The sequence below is a fragment of the Notolepis coatsorum genome (assembly GCF_963971535.1).
Source record: "Notolepis coatsorum genome assembly, chromosome: 6".
NCBI lineage: Eukaryota > Metazoa > Chordata > Actinopteri > Aulopiformes > Paralepididae > Notolepis > Notolepis coatsorum.
In genome coordinates this window covers 89,883,707-89,900,641 of record NC_140170.1, presented here as the reverse complement: position 1 = coordinate 89,900,641, position 16,935 = coordinate 89,883,707, and the positions used below count along the sequence as shown (strand labels likewise).

The window sequence follows — 16,935 nt, the reverse complement described above, 5'->3', positions numbered from 1 at the left end:
ATTTATAACTCATTATCAACATTGTTTGTACTTGATTTGTTCATCATTAAATAATGTTGTTTAATGTGTAGTAACACATTTGTAGATGCTTTGAAAAATGGATATGAAAAAACGACTATACTGTACCTCCATTTATTTGTTCATGTTCAACAAATGATTTGTTAAGACATTCATAAAACATCTATAAATCATTTGCAGATGCTATTGTGTGCCCTAATATGAAATGAAGCCTATTCATCATTAACACTTTCTCTGCCAAGGACGCCTAAACTCGTCATTCCCCGCCATGCTAATTCTGCCAATGACGCCGTAACACGTCATTGAGATCAATATTTCAAAAATCGCAATCATATTTCTCCCGCGGAGACTTGAGATCTACTGTTGATCCCCTCTCAACTCTCCAATGGTTCAAGAGCGCCATCTGGTGGCCGATCGGCGGATCGCCCAAACCGGAAACCGGAAACGGAAACTGGTGCTGATCCAAATTCGGTCCGATCACTCGCTATAGGTCCCGGGACTCAAGCTAGACACAATGGATAGCAATCCGTTACCAATAACTCGATAAACAACATGATTTGGACGTATATACTATTATACAACCTGGAGATGGATCGCATATTTCAACATCCCATAATAGGAATCTGTTTGCTCCACGCTCATCGCCCAACGGCCCGAGGAGACTGGGGTGAGTTTCAGCGTTTTTTTTTACCGTGTTCGATACAAACTGCTCTAATGATCATATCACCCACACTAGATGAATCATCTAACGTTGGCCACGGAATTATAAACGACCCCCCCCCCCCATCGGGTCAACATCAGATGATAAGTAGTAACTTCTAGAAGCACGTCCATTTGAAATTTTTTATCTCGCGCCGATCGCTATCAAACTGTATACAATCATCAATATAATGCATTTAGGGCTATAAATCACGTTCTGCAGAAAGCTGCAGAAAACGATAAAAACATATTTATACTTTAGACCGTATTTTAGTATGAATATGTGAATGAAAAAGTATAACGTTGCTACACCCTGAACAATAGATACTTGATGTTGAATGGGCCATAGTAATGTCAATTTAGCAATACAATTAAAAAAGTTATAGCCCTGCAAAGAAGGGGAACTTCTCCATAGACAAATAGAGCTGGCAGAGGATGGTATAATGATGTACATAAGCCTGGCGAAGAAAGTGTTAACAAATGTCTAATACAGTTAATTATTTGTTTACTTTTTCATCATCTGTTACAAATGTTGTAGACAGCTTTCGGATCCACCCTTATTTGTGACATCAAACAGTGACAGAATTAGGACTATAGATAAATGCAATTTTATTATAAAATACATGTGCATGACATTATAGTGTAGCGTGGGGGCACTAGGACCCAGGAGTACCCTGGACAGGTATTGAAGAGTATCTAGAGGAAGTCTCACACGAGTGAGACTTGACTTTGACGTGTGTTGCCGTCTGTTTGAATGGAAGAACGATACATTAGCACAGCCAAGTTATTCGTGCTGCCCCACGCTTTTATTAACACTTTGACTGCCACTCACGGCTAATCTCGGGTTTACGATAGTTACGTTGAAAGCCACTCACGAGATTATTATTTATTTTTTAGCGATCTGAAATCATATTGCATCACGCAAGCCTACCCTAGCCTACCCATGGGCCGCCGGCGATCAGATGTGAAAGAAACGCCCCCTATCGTCTCCCAGATGGTAAATGGTAAATGGAATGGACTCAATGAAAATGGATGGGGGGAAAAAAAGTTCATTCTGGATCCTCTGAGCCGCGGGGAATCATGAGTTCTACTGTATACACGTTAGATCTATACCAGGGGTCTCAAACTTGCGGCCTGCGGGCCAATTGCGGCCCGCGGGATGATATTTTGCGGCCCCCTACTGGACATCAACGTTTAGTGTTAATGCGGCCCGCGCGCAACTGTTTGCCGAGTCGTTGCGCGAGAGTTGGAAGTTTTATTTATTTTATCACTTGTAGGCTACCATAGCGCAGGCTCATGTCAGCAACGTTATGTTAGTGACTTGGTTGAAACGTGATTCCGGAGTGATATCAAGTAAAGTGGAAGCAAATGCATCCTCGCTATCTCTCTCCTCTGCGAGCAGTGCTCTCATGCTCTGCATGTCCGGCAGCACTGCCACTGTCTGTCTGTGTGTACGGGTCTGGTCCAATCACATACGCGTCCCGTCAGCGTTTTTCCCCCTCACCCACAGTCTGCGAATCAGAGGCAGAGTAGGGGAGTAGGGCGGGTCCAGGGGGCGAAATTAAAGCCCGCCGCCCGCCAGGGGCGCTCAGTTTTTACCTTTGGCGCTTGCCACTGGGGGGTCTGCCCGCCGCGTGGCGTGTAGACGTGTAATTCATAACGATACTCTTATTTTGAAAATCTGTGCGGGTCTCATTTCCGCTCCAAGCGCAGCTCCAGTCATAATATCGATGGCTCCGGCAGTTAGCAGCATTCGGTTCGTATGATACTCTTATTTTGAAAGAAACCGTGGCAACGAGTCATATCTGCCCAGCCCTGCAGCGGGATACTATTGGCTTCTGCTCGTATCAACACAGAGGCAGTCTGCTCTAGTCTAGACCGGACCTCCATGAGCTACCGTTACTGTTTAAACAATGACCCAGTCAACTATTCACTTTTAGTTTAATACATGGCGAGGCATTGTCTAACGGTATCTAGCTGGCTAGCTACTGATATCAACAAATGCTCCAGCAATAGTCGACTCGAGTGCATAATACCTCCGTTCCCTCGTTAGCTAGCTCACGTTAGCTAGCTCACGTTAGCTAGCTCACGTTAGATCTATATGTCCCAGTAAACTAAATTGTCTTAACAGATAGCTCCTGATATCAATGTCTTATAACATTGATTCAATGCGTATTGTAGCTGAGGGCTTTATGAATGTGATTTGACCAAAGAACCCTAACATTATACCAATAGGGTCCAGCTGCAGCGCCGGAGAATCCTTGCATGCTGAATGTAGAGTATTAGTATAGAGTCCCGCTGCAGCACAGGAGAATCCTTTTTGGAGCTGGAGGCTACTAGAGTACACACAGACAGTGGAGCTGTTTGCAGATAGCGAGCATTTTGACTTATTGCGTGGTGGCGATGTCTCGCAGATAATACAACTACAAGTATGATTATATAATATATATTTTATTAAAAAAAAATGTATATAAAATATATATATATATTTTTTTTTAATCAAAAAAATTTGGCAGGTAAGAAATATGCTTGGCGGGTAGATTCTTCCCATCTACCCGCCACTGGCCGGTGAGTCAAAAAGTTAATTTCGCTCCGTGGGCGGGTATTCACGGACTGCATGTCGTCTCTCTCTTTCAGTTCAAGTCGGAGCAGAGTTGAAAGCGCATCTACAGTAAACTCGCTCCCAGTTTTATCTCTGTGAGATAAATGTAGCTATTAGCCTATTTTCGCCAGCAGGCAGCCAGCAGAAAAATATGGCATTTTCAAAAATGGTCAGTAAAAGAAAAGTCGACTGCAATTCAAAGGTGAATGGACGGGAAAATAATCGTTCAGCCTGAGTCCCAGCCAGGGGCGTAGCTGGAGATTCTGGGCCCCATGAAAGAATCAATTTGTGGGCCCCCAATCTATAAAAAAATGTGGGGCCCCCAATCTATAAAAAAAATTGGGGCATTTATTTATTGATGAAAACGCATAATATGGTTTTTACCTATTTTTTTTATAATACAGGCAATTATACTTTTGAGTCATCTACATTAACTTACTTTAGGATAATAATAAAACCATATTAATAAAAAGATAATAATAGTGTTCTCACAGCTTTGTGATAGAATAAAAAAAATGCACAGTGCATTTCCATAGCTGTGGATGAGTCCACTGACACCACTGAGAAGCCTGAAGAACCGTTCATGTTCTGAAGAACTGTTCATGTTCTGAAATGTTATTGCTAAAGATTGAGAAGATTGGATCAGTTGTACTTTTTTTTTGAATACTTGAAACCCTTTTTTTGTGGAATATTTGATTCGGCCCAGCCTCACCCAGACTCTACCTCCAGCGGCCCCCAGGTAAATTGAGTTTGAGACCCCTGATCTATACACTTATCGATTTTTTCGAATGGTGATCAGGAATTGGAATATACCATTTGGATACCATCTGATGTCACTATGTTATCAGTGTTAGGATAATCAGACTCGTTTTCATGAAGATATAAGCTGTTTTGTGAAATGTGCTCTATCGGTTTCACTGTAAAATCCATGAGGAAATGAAAACGGCTATTATCAGCGCGCGCCTCGAATGTGCGTGCGTGCACGTATACTATTGATCATCTAGCGTTTATTTGAAAACGATTCATAAATAGGCCGACAAATATCAACATTCTGGAATATTCCAGTAAAAGGTGATTATCACAGAATGGGCTGTTTTTCCCCTGAAAACGGGCGCTTTTCAAAATGCTCTCAAACGGAAATGAAGCGATAAAAAACCAATCTGCCTTGACAGCACTGACTGGAAAATGATTCTTTGATAAGCGACGGGCAGATTAGACACATAGCCATAATTTAAAACATAGATTAGGCGATATTAACGCTAACATTGGCGCCGATGGTGGCATTCAAGCACTAAGTCGTGCGCCCCCTGGTGGCACTGAAAGTGTTAAGGTATGAGCAGGCTAAACAAATTTTTTGTTGGTAAATCTATTCCATCATTTCCGAGCTACAACTCTTGTTGTGTAGACGTACTTGATGTGGTGGGCGCTGACATTTGTATTATGTGTTTGTTCCTAATGTGTGCTCAGTATATTGTGGTATGTGATGATGACACGACACACAAGGGTAATCATTATTTGTATTTTCAGGCTGTATAGGCGCCTTAAAAAAACTTGCTGCATGGACATAAATGACCGTATCATCCTCATACATCAGGATGTCAGACTCATTGCATACAGCTGGAAGATCATTACAGAAACAACCCTTTTCATCACATAGTTGAACTGTTCCTGCTGTTAACTCAATCAGCGCCTAGAGGTCGCTGTTTACCATTTGGTAAGAACCGCTTTAAATAATACTAATACATGGCGGTGTTTGCAGGGCGCAAACTATATGTTATATCATAGCAATGGATATAAAACTATTGCCCATTTGACATCCAGTATCTATCGTTCAATTTGTGAAAAAAAAATTCAAATGCATCCATACATTCCCGTTTTATACCGTGGTGAATATGAGTATAGTTTTAGAGTAATCCTGTGTAATCCCAGAAAACGCCTAGTGCATTTCACTAGAAGCTGTGGCGTTTCTTGCATATATCAACAATCAATCTGAAATTAACGCTATATTAATATCAGTATTATGTTTCATCATGAATGCGTGAAAGGGTGGGGGGGGGTATTTGTAGATAATGAACTAATCATGAACAAATCATTTATATACATTCGTAAATTATTATTAAATCATTTATAACTATATTCGTATAACATTTACAAATTAGTTCTACATTATTTATAACTCATTATCAACATTGTTTGTACTTGATTTGTTCATCATTAAATAATGTTGTTTAATGTGTAACATTAACCCTTCTTTGTGACTTAAAACAGTGACATAATTAGGGTTATAGATAAATGCAATTTTATTAGCACAAACAAAGCAACAACCACATCAAGTACGTCTACACAAAATATAGGACTATTAAGTTGTAGGTCGGAAATGATGGAATAGATATACCAACATACCTTAAAAGTGTGGGGCAGCACAAATTCATTGGCTCTGCTAGTATAACGTGTAGCTCCATTCAAACTGACGAGAACAAAATGTGAACTTTCAACTTTCAAGTCTCAAGTGACTTCCTCTACATACTCCTGGGTCCTAGTGTCCCCCATGTTACATGTATATGGCGTGTCAAAAGACTCTTTTTCTTTTTATTACAAACAATGTTTATTTGTTGTTGCTTTGTTTGTGCTAATAAAATTGCATTTATTTATAACCCTAATTCTGTCACTGTTTCAAAGAAGGGTGGATACAACATTTGTAACGTGATGAAAAAGTCAACAAATATTTAACAAACTATTAGACATTTGTTAATGATGAATGAATGATGAATAGTCTTCACTTCAGATTAGGGCACACAATAGCATCTGCAAATGATTTATAGATGTTTTATGAATGTCTTAACAAATCATTTGTTAAACATGAAAAGACAAGTCTGGTAATTGATTTGAGTGTATTCATAAAAGTCCACAAATAAACAAACTATTAGACATTTGTTAATGATGAATATGCTTCACTTTAGATTAGGGCACACAATAGCATCTGCAAATGATTTATAGATGTTTTATGAATGTCTTAACAAATAATTTGTTGAACATGAACAAATAAATGGAGGTACAGTATAGTAGTTTTTTCATATCCATTTTGCAAAGCATCTACAAATGTGTTACACATTAAACAACATTATTTAATGATGAACAAATCAAGTACAAACAATGTTGATAATGAGTTATAAATAATGTAGAACTAATTTGTAAATGTTAAACAAATATAGTTATAAATGATTTAATAATCATTTACGAATATATATAAATGATTTGTTCATGATTAGTTCATTATCTACAAATACCTTATAAAGGTCTTATAACTGAGTGTTATTATAAAGTGTTACCAGAAAATCAAGTAACTAATTTATTTATTTATTTTTAATTATTTGTATTGTTTTTTTTTTAAAGTTTACACGTACAGTTAGTTACATTACAACAAAAAACACATTGGGACAGGGGGGGGGGTCCTCCAGTTCTTATGCCATCATCCACATCATAAGCAAGCAAAAAGAAAAAGAAAAACAAGCAAAAAGGAAAGCAAACCAAGACAGGCACTGTACAGTATTGCACATGCCTCGAGCCCATTCACATGTAGACATACATTTATTTATAAAAATAATGTTTATCCTAGGTCTGTCCATACAATGGGGCATTGGGCCTTTAGAAGGATCAGAGAAATTTCAAGATGAAAATTGTCTATTGGGGCCCACACCACCTGAAAGGAAGCGTCGTTGCCTCTATGCATTGCACAGAGTCTTTCATGGGGTAGCACACCGAAGATCTCTCTATACCACATTTATATAGATGGAGGCTTATCCTTAATCCAGTTTATCAGAATGCATTTCCGGGCTGAAAGTAGAAGTTTATCAAATAGTTTGAATTGTAAGGGTGTCAAATGAATTTCCTTTGATGGGAGTCCCAGTAAGAAAGCTCCCGGATCCTTCTTTATTTTCACCTTGAAAATGTCGCTTAACTCACGTGCCACTTGGCCCCAGAACCTGGATAAACACTTACATTCCCAAAAGTAGTGATAGTAGGTACCCAGATCTGTTTGACATTTCGAACATAAAGGAGATATTGAACGGTCCATTTTGTTTAGTAACACAGGTGTGATGTGTAATCTGTGAAGAATTTTATATTGTGTTTCTCTTAGTCTGTTACATGTATAAACCTTTTTAACTGAGTCAATGGCCTCTTGCCAGTCGTCTTCAATATATTCATTGTTAAAATCTCTTTCCCATTTGCGGAGGGATGGTAACTCCTGGGAGTCCAGTACAGCAATGAAATGGAATGTGATACCTTACTACAGTTGCATAAGAAATGCTCTGTTTTACTGTAAAGGGAGCCCAGTGGCGTTGGCAGCTGTAGTGAGTTAATAAAATCTCGTATTTGCAGGAAACCAAAAAAAAAATTCTCTTGGGAGGTTAAACTGTGTTTGCAATTGCTGAAATGACATCAACACACCATCTCTAAACAGATCCCCCAATACTCAAAGCCCTAGTGAGTGCCAGGTCTTAAAGATGGCCGAACTGCGCCCAGGTTACTTTAAACCAAGTGTTTTTATTACCATCTAACAGGGAAGTCTCCGGTTTTAAACTGTGTGAGTTAATATTTGTATTGTTTATTACCGGCATTGCTTTTAGCCTTTTTCTTATTTTCTGCATTACTTTCATTCTGTCTATTTTATGCACGTTTTATGTCTATTTTTACTGCTGTGAAGCACTTTGAGCTGCAATTCTTGTGTGAAATATGCTATACAAATAAAGTTTATTATTATTATTATTATTATTATTATTATTATTATTATTATTATTATTATTATTATTATTATTATTATTATTATATTATTATTATTATTATTATTATTATTATTATTATTCGATTACAAGTTAGATTACGAGTACAATGTAAAGTGAAATAAGGGGGCAGAGAGAGGGGATAACACAATGGCACCAAGCAAGCTGTTATTGCTCTGGGCATCGGTTCGCCCCTTTTTAATGATCACTCTTGAAGGTGAAGAGTGTTTTCTGAGTGCAATCTTATCACAGCGCTTCAGCTGCATCAGCCTACGGTTTTACTCAGAGAGGGCATCGGCGATCATTTAAAAATGTTTACATGTAGCTAGGGCCAGGGGCGTAGCTGGGGGGGGGTAGCTTAGGATGATTCCAAGGGCCCAGCACTGGGGGGGGGGGGGCCCAATTTTTTTTTTTTTTTTAATTTTTTTACTAGACATCACTCAGGTGTATTATTGATGCTCTCATTGATACTATGTTTGTTTCTGAAGTGTGTGTGTGTGTGTGTGTGTGTGTGTGTGTGTGTGTGTGTGTATGTGTGTGTGTGTGTGTGTGTGTGTGTGTGTGTGTGTGTGTGTGTGTGTGTGTGTGTGTGTGTGTGTGTGTGTGTGTGTGTGTGTGTGAGATATATATAGAGAGAGGGGGGGCTTTGGTAGACTATTGCATTGGTCCATTCATTGAAGATGAACGCAATGCGACATCCTTTACTAGGCTCACCCACCAACAGTGCAGGTGCTGAACTGCAGATCCGAATGTATAGGTAAAAACCATATTATGCGTTTTCATCAATAAAAAAATGGCCCAAAGAAATTCCGCTCGCGCGCTTACGCGCGCTCACATTCACTGGGGGCCTACAAATACATTCTTTCATGGGGCCCAGAATCTGAAGCTACACCCCTGGCTAGGGCTGTCTTAAATACTTCGAAGCTTCGTTCGATGGGCATGGGCTTTGAATATGAAAATTAAAGATTTTATTTTATTTTTGTTTTGTTTGTGCAAAATCAACTCTGCTTCTCTTTGTTAATTACAACAAGCAATGCTGTTTGTTATTTAAGATGAGGTCGGACTCGGCACTGACAGATTTGTGTTCATTGTGCTGCTTTTATAAAGCCTCAAATGTCGGCTTACAATATTTCATGAAAGCAAAGTGTTTCGTTTGTCTAAGATTTAAAAAGGTTTAAACTTTACAGCACTGACAAAGTTGAACAAAGTGTTGTACAAGTCCCACAACATAAAAAAAAAAAGTATATAAAAAAAAAGTATATAAAAAAAATATAATAATTCGAAAAAATTCGAAGGTCAGCCCTAAATGTAGCCGGCGACACGGACAGATGTTCTGTTTGCTTCTTACAGATACAGCCCTGAAAAATCAAACCTCTACTGCTCCTCTACCACTACTCTACCACTCCACTCCAAACTGATTTTGTGACTCCTATTGTTCTGGACCGGGCCAGATTTCACACCTCCACTTCCTCCCACAGGCTGGGGAGATTTTCATCTTAAATTTGTATTCGTCCCAAATGTCCCAGCCCCATCCGATTTCTTAGCTTTTTTCACTGTTTACTTATCATGCATTGCAACACTAATATATGGTCAGTACCCCAAGTCAGACTGCCCATATAAAAATTATCTTGGGGGTCTGAGGGCAGTAGCCCCCGACCCTCTCCCTGGGAAGCACTTAAGTTAAGTACCCTACCTTTGTTCACGTTTAGACCCAGCCACCAGCCCCTGGAAATGAACACCTGACTGCTAGTTCTAAAGTGGTAGAAGAGTGGCAGAAGCGCAGCAGTAGGGTACTGAATGTGAAGTGCTTCATCTGTAAGATGCACTCAGCCTTCTAGGAGGGGTAGGAAGCACTTTGATCTGTGATCATTAAAGATCATTTTTAGTTAACCCTTTCACTGTCCCACTACCAAACGGTTAACCCTTTCACTGCAACAATACACAGAAGGTTAACCATTTCACTGCCACACAACAGCAGGTTAACCCTTTCACTGCCACACTACAGAAGGTTACCCCTTCTGTAAGATGCAGGGTTAAGATGCAGTTTGGAAACACTTGTGAAAATTTAAGAAGGGTCATAAGATGGATTGTAAGATCACCTGAGCCTTAAAGGAATAACATTTTGGGAAATTAGCTTACCGTCTTCTCCAGAGAGAGACAAGAAGATAGATACCAGTTTCCTCTTTGTGCATTCAGTAGAAAGCTATCTGGCTGCACGTTAAATTGTGCCTAGCTTAGCACAATGAATGGAAGCGGACTGAATGAATGAATTAATGAAAACTTTATTTAACAGATTGCAGAATGGGTACAATACAGTACGGCTCAATACACACAATTGTTAAGGGGATGCAGACCAGAGAAAGACGTTTGTCTTTTTTATATCAGGGTCCCCCATTTTCAATTCATATTGACATTTATGACATACACAACATACATGACATCATGACATTTATGGCATAGGGACATACAGGTATATAGTACTGTTACATTTGTGACATATACGATATGCAAATATACAGTACTGTTACCCAGAGATCCTAACAGAAAATATATACATATGATGGGGAGGAGGCTGTACATTAGGAGGGGGTGGGGGGGGGGGTGCTCTTTGAGAGCGGTTTTGAATGTGGGTAGGGATTCACATTTGTTTACGGCTGTATGGCCGGTTAGCAAGGTTTGAACTTGAAGTCTTCAGATTAATAAATCCTAAATAAGATGTTCAGAATAGCTTATCCCTCTGTGATGTCATAATGGGATGAAGTAGCTGTTGAGCCAGGAACACTGCTTTGCCCAGTTTGTAAAGGTTGTTTTTACTCTTGCAGGGAAGGACATAATTAATCGATAAATGCGGTGTATGCTACACCTACCAAAAAAAACTGTGTTTTCTTAATAATTAATGAAATATATTTAATAATAAATCATAAAAATTATCTTTAGACTAGTTTCTTAGCAAAAAAAAAGAAGGGCCCCCCACATCACATCTTATTTTGGGCCCCCAAAAGGCTATGTGTGGCCCTGCTTGGACTGCATGTATTATCCTGCAGTTTTTACACATCAAAGCAAAGGTAATTTTCAGACTCAGTGAGCTGAACATGGTTGGATAATAGTTCCCATGGGGGTCGATTTTCCATTTGCCTCTAAGGTTATCATTATATCATTATTCGACTGTATGAGGATGACAGATGGCTGTGACGTGAAGGTGACATTAGCCTTTCCATGCAGAGCCTAGGAACTAGTTATGCATATGAGTCTGTTGAAACCCTCAAGTGTTCCTTTTGGCAGCAGCACAAATGACATTGTATCCAGCCTCAGAAGACCCATGTGTAACCCTTAACGTCAGTTAAGTCACTTAACTGTTGTTCCTTTATCCAAGCTCCCTCGCGGAATCCCAGTTGCATCCCCCCCCCCCCCCCCCCCCCCAGCCCTTTAATTGAAAAGAACGGAGAAGCTACAGGGGAGAGAAGGAGAGAGGAAGAGACAGACATCCTATTTTGTCTCACAGCTTGTCGAATAGACACAATCACTCCAAACCCAAACGCTGCCTTCGTGGCGATAAGCAGCGGCGCATAGGTCTCAGGAAAAACATGAGAGAAATATGCTTTAACCGGTATACAGCCTCTTTTGTCTTTTGTGATGTTGCCCGGATCTCGGTATCAAGGAGGCCCATCTGTTTCATGTAAAATCTATATGGCAGAGTGCCGGGGCAAAGGAAGCTGTCAGCCGTATTGATTTTCCTTTTATCCTTCATCCTATCATCATTTATTTATTAATTTAACCATTCACTCTCATTTCCCCTGCAGTAAATATGCCGCCTTGGCGGAGAGAGGTGTTGTCAAGCAAGGTAGTAGAGGGAGTCCATATACTTTATCCTTTCACACCTCATTCAGCCTGTTGGTTAGCCCTCGGGAGACTACGATGTATGTGTTCTCCGTGACAAAGCATGGGTGTAAATATGGACCTACAATTACCCGCTCGCACTTTATTTTACGGTACACTAAGAAGACGTAATAGGTGGTACTTTTGAATCAAATTAGACAAAAACTAGAACTAATAATACATAATAAGCAATACCTTTGTATCAAATTAGACAAAAACTAGAACTAATAAGACATAATAAGTCATATTTTTTATCAGATTAGACAAAAACTAGAACTTCTTTATTAGTCAACAAACTGTTACTGAATATGCTCCCCTAATTAGACACTGTACACCTAAAGTATGCTGTAATTAGAAACCGTGTATGATTCCGTATTAGACACATTCATTGCTCATTGGAAGAAAACTGTACCGTAAACTAAAGCCAAACCCAGAATCCTATAAACTAGAATGGAGGCTTATGGAGAGCTGTCCGCGGTCCTGAAACGATCCACCATGCGGTAGCAGTGGTGAGGCTAGGAAGCTGCTCCCTGGAGGGATCCCTTAATTCTAATAACAAGTTTTCCGGGAAACATCGGGTCACATAGCCTGGGTGTTCTCTGGAGTCCCGTGGAGTTTGTAGGTAGATACATAACATAATACATGCTCCCTCCATGCTCATCAGATCATTTAATGCCATATCACTTTTCCCATCCCAGTAACATTAGGCTATGGAAGCTGCATCTTTATTTCCCACTGAACACTTTCTTAGAGGGTCATTTGCAAGACATTAAAACAGAACTGTACCATCAACTAAAGTGAAATCTATCCATATAATAAAGTTTAGATTAGATTAGACATTTATTGTCATTATACAGCACAAGTACAGTACAACGGAAATAAGTAGAGAGTGCAAATGTAACAGTAAAGTGCAATAGTAATATACAATGTACAGGTAATTAAACTGGGTATATAGTATATAAATGAGTACTACTGGGTGTACGACCGTAATTACTCCTTTTCAAATTAAATGAAAAAGTTTCTATGTTTTTGTTGAATGTGGTGTTTTTTCATCTTTTGATACTAGCTTCACTCAACCATTTACTTCCCAAAACACTACAAATCAAATCAAATCAAATTTATTTATAGGGCCCGACAACACACGTTAATGTCCCCATGGGCCGTACAGGTCTTCTTTAAACAAGTCAAGAAGAAAACATAACAATAAGTCAAGAACAGAACAAGAACACCATAAGGTCCAAACATTTTTAGATGAATGCAAATAAATGAAAGAATGCAAGCACTCCCAGACATACCCCACGCGAAGGTAAGGAAAAACTCACTAAAACCTAACAATAGGGAAAAAAGCTCCACAGGCAGTGTGGAGGAGAGAAACCTTAGAAGGGCCATTCGAGGGGGGAACTCCCTTCTTAGATGTTGGTGATAGTAGTGTTGCAGACGGACAGTTGGTAAGCATGCACTCATGTGTGTGGTGAAACACAGATGAGTGCATGCAATAGCAACTGTACATTTTGAAAGATTAAAGATAGAGCTAATAGCGATAGCGACTGAACATTTTGAAAGATTAAAGATAGAGTTGATAGCGGATCTATTTGAGGCACAGGGGCGGCGCAAAGAGGGTCACGTCCTCCCCGTCTTAGTCACGGGACATTCAACACTCCGGTCGTTGCTCAGGGACAGCCGGAGACAGGGAGATAGGGGGAGGCGCAGAGAGGGTCGCGAACTCCCCGACATCATCGCGGGACATCCGGCACTCCGGTCACCACTACGAGACCTCCGGAGACAGGGGGGCACGCAGAGGGGGTCGCAATCTCCCGGCCTTCGTCACGGGACGTCCAACACTCCGGTCAACACTCCAGGACAGCAAGTCATAGGGAGACAGGGAGACGGGACAGGCGTTAGACAGCTCATGAGATTGTAGTAGGCGGACATAGCAATAGATACAAGTGGTAGGCATATATGTGAATGGAGTAGATATATGAAGTAAGCGTATTATGTGAATAGAATAGAAGTACTTAACCCAGCAATGAAACCGCGTTGACTGTTAATCTGTTAACAGTCTGTTAATACTGTTAATCAGTTGACAGGACCACGGACAGACGGCGGTGAATAACTGATCCAAGGCCTCGGAGGTGCATGTAGAGCAGTCACTACAATCTTGGCCAAGACCCAGAGGCATCCATCACCTTAGTCAGCGCCAGGAGACGGGCACTCAGAGAGAAGGGGGAGGGAGGGGGGAGGGGGGGGGGAAAGAGGGGGGGGGGAAGAGTTAGAGAGTTCCCATGTTTGTGGTGCTGCAAAGGAGCAGACATGTAGTACCCTGTAGTGCCATGTAGTACCCTGTAGTGCCATGTAGTGCCCTATAGTACCCCGTAGTGCCATGTAGTACCCTGTAGTACCCTGTAGTGCCATGTAGTACCCTGTAGTGCCCTGTGGTACCATGTAGTACCCTGTAGTGCCATGTAGTGCCATGTAGTGCCATGTAGAGCCATGTAGAGCCATGTAGTACCCTGTAGTGCCATGCAGTACCATGTAGTACTCTGTGGTACCATGTAGTACCCTGTACCCTAACTAAACTACCCTATAGTAAACTACCCAGTGGTACCATGTAGTACCCTGTACCATAACTAAACTACACAGATTAATCTAAAGGTCAGTCCCCGACCAGGTGAGATCAAGGTAGGTTGAAGGAGGCTTTCTGTTACAATTGATTGCGATTGAATAGCAGCGTGCACAATTGTACTACCTGTACTAATTTGTCTGTCTGTGTGTGTGTGTGTGTGTGTGTGTGTGTGTGTGTGTGTTTTTGTGTGTGTGTGTGTGTGTGTGTGTGTGCGCGTGCGTGTGTGTGTGTGTGTGTGTGCGTGTGTGTGTGTGTGTGTGTGTGTGTGTGTGTGCACACGTGTGTCGGTTGCCCTTGCTGCCGGCCTTTCCTTTCAACAGACGAGACGTCATTCGAGGCGGGGATCAAAGTTCAGATCCACACCCAGGAAGAGCCGCCCTTCATCGACCAGCTGGGCTTCGGCGTGGCGCCCGGGTTCCAGACCTTTGTTTCCTGTCAGGAGCAACGGGTAGGTGTCCAGATAGACGGCACGTCGTGACAGATTCACTGGGTTGTCGTGTGTTGACGGGTTTCTTGGTTCACCAACATAGCTAGGTGCGTGGTAAACAGTGTTGGTAAGTCACAGCCAGGGTGTAGCAAACTGGCGTACGCCGCTTGACGTCACAAGACCGATCACATTGACCAGCACAAGGACTTCAGCAACTGCAGCACCAACCTGTGTCGTGTAGGCCTACCGCCTTACTTGCCCCTGTGGATTATGTTTGTGTGGGTCACATAAAACGCAGACGGAAAGACCACATCACTGAACACAAGAGACCACCCCATGGCTATGGACACTTCAGTGAACCTCACTCCAGCTATGAGACCCTCCGAAAAGCAGAGGGAATTGAGCTTATCAAATCAGCCACAAGAGGGGTAATCGAGAGAGAGAGAGAGACTGCTCCAGAGAGAGACATTTAAAAAAAAATGTTAATAAATTTGATGCCATGGCTTCCCCAGGCCTAAACCAAGACAATGGTTTCAAACCACTTTGTAACCCATTCTTGCTGTATTTTCCAATAAGTAATAATCAATTGATGAACATTTTACATCAGTAATATGTACTTTTCACAACTGGGAGCACCTACCCTTATTTCTTTACCACACACCTGTGCAATCTCACTCAGCCCTGATGAAGGCCACTTGGCTGAAACACGTCTGCTTCTTTCCTTTTTTCTTTCTTTCTTTCTTTCTTTCTTTCTTTCTTTCTTTCTTTCTTTCTTTCTTTCTTTCTTTCTTTCTTTCTTTCTTTCTTTCTTTCTTTCTTTCTTTCTTTCTTTCTTTCTTTCTTTCTTTCTTTCCTTTTGTACATTGAACCTGCTAAAGAGACCACATAATGTATTTTGCCCATTCTGTAGTAAACAGGGTTGCTAAGCCACAACCAGGGGGTAATTAACAGGTAGGTCACAGCTAGAGGGTAATTAACGCTAGGTTATGACTATAACCAAGTTCTGTTAGTTAGAGGTGACGCTTGGCATCACACTGCACTATCTCGCGTACGTGCACGCGTACTGAATAAATTCCACAAATGTACCTCTAATACCAGTATTAGTCTGACCACACCCCTCATCAGCTTACCTTCATAAGCAGGTGTGTGGTCACCTGCTCTCCTCCTTCCCAAGCTTTCACCACAAGGTGAGGTCAAGGGCTGCAGCGGCCGTCTGATGCCAAGCGTCACCTCTAACTAACAGAACTTGGTTATAGTCATAACCTAGCGTTCTGTGCCGTTAGAGGCTCTGCTTGGCATCACACTGCACAATGGGAGGCCAAGCGGAGCCGCTGGCTGACAAATACACCCCGCTGACAGCCCCCCAAAACCATCAGAACAGGGAGGGCCGAGCCCCCCCGACCCCCCCTAATGGAGGGTATCCCCCCTATTAGGGGCTTCACGGGAAGGCGACGGACCCGACCGTGCGAAGAGGCACTCAAGCAACTCAACGCACAGGGTGAGCAGACCGTGGCTTGACCCCACGACTACACACACGCACAACCCGCATGCCACCCGGGAACGAACGGAGGAACAACCTCGTTACCGCCCCCAGAATCACGGGGTCAAGGGCAAACCCAACCCCGTGGCAAGGCCGTAGCAGCGGAGCGCGAAGGAAGACCCAGACCCACCAAAAGGACTGGACTCCCTGGAATGGGGGCCCGGAGAAGTCCATGATGCCAGCATCAAGACCCCACCAGGTGGGCACGTAGTGCCCCGCCCCCCACATCGCCAGCGTATTCGGACAAAGGCCCCCCAGTTACTGCACCTGGTAATCCCAGGCGGTATCCCAACCAAGTACTAACCAGGCCAGAACCTGCTTAGCTACCGAGATCGGACGAGATCGGGCGTGTTCAGGTCGGTATGGCCG

General features: G+C 41.8%; 1 protein-coding gene across 3 annotated transcripts in view; it reads left to right on the top strand.

The window, feature by feature from the left end:
- asic1b (acid-sensing (proton-gated) ion channel 1b) overlaps positions 1–16,935 on the top strand; it is a gene marked incomplete at its 5' end in the record, with an annotated part of 514,910 nt that overhangs the window by 421,103 nt on the left and 76,872 nt on the right. For all 3 annotated transcript variants that reach the window (XM_084316401.1, XM_084316399.1, XM_084316400.1), the window contains one exon: positions 14,920–15,047. In XM_084316401.1, coding sequence (XP_084172527.1) covers positions 14,920–15,047 — 128 coding nt within the window. The remainder of the gene's footprint in view (positions 1–14,919; positions 15,048–16,935) is intronic.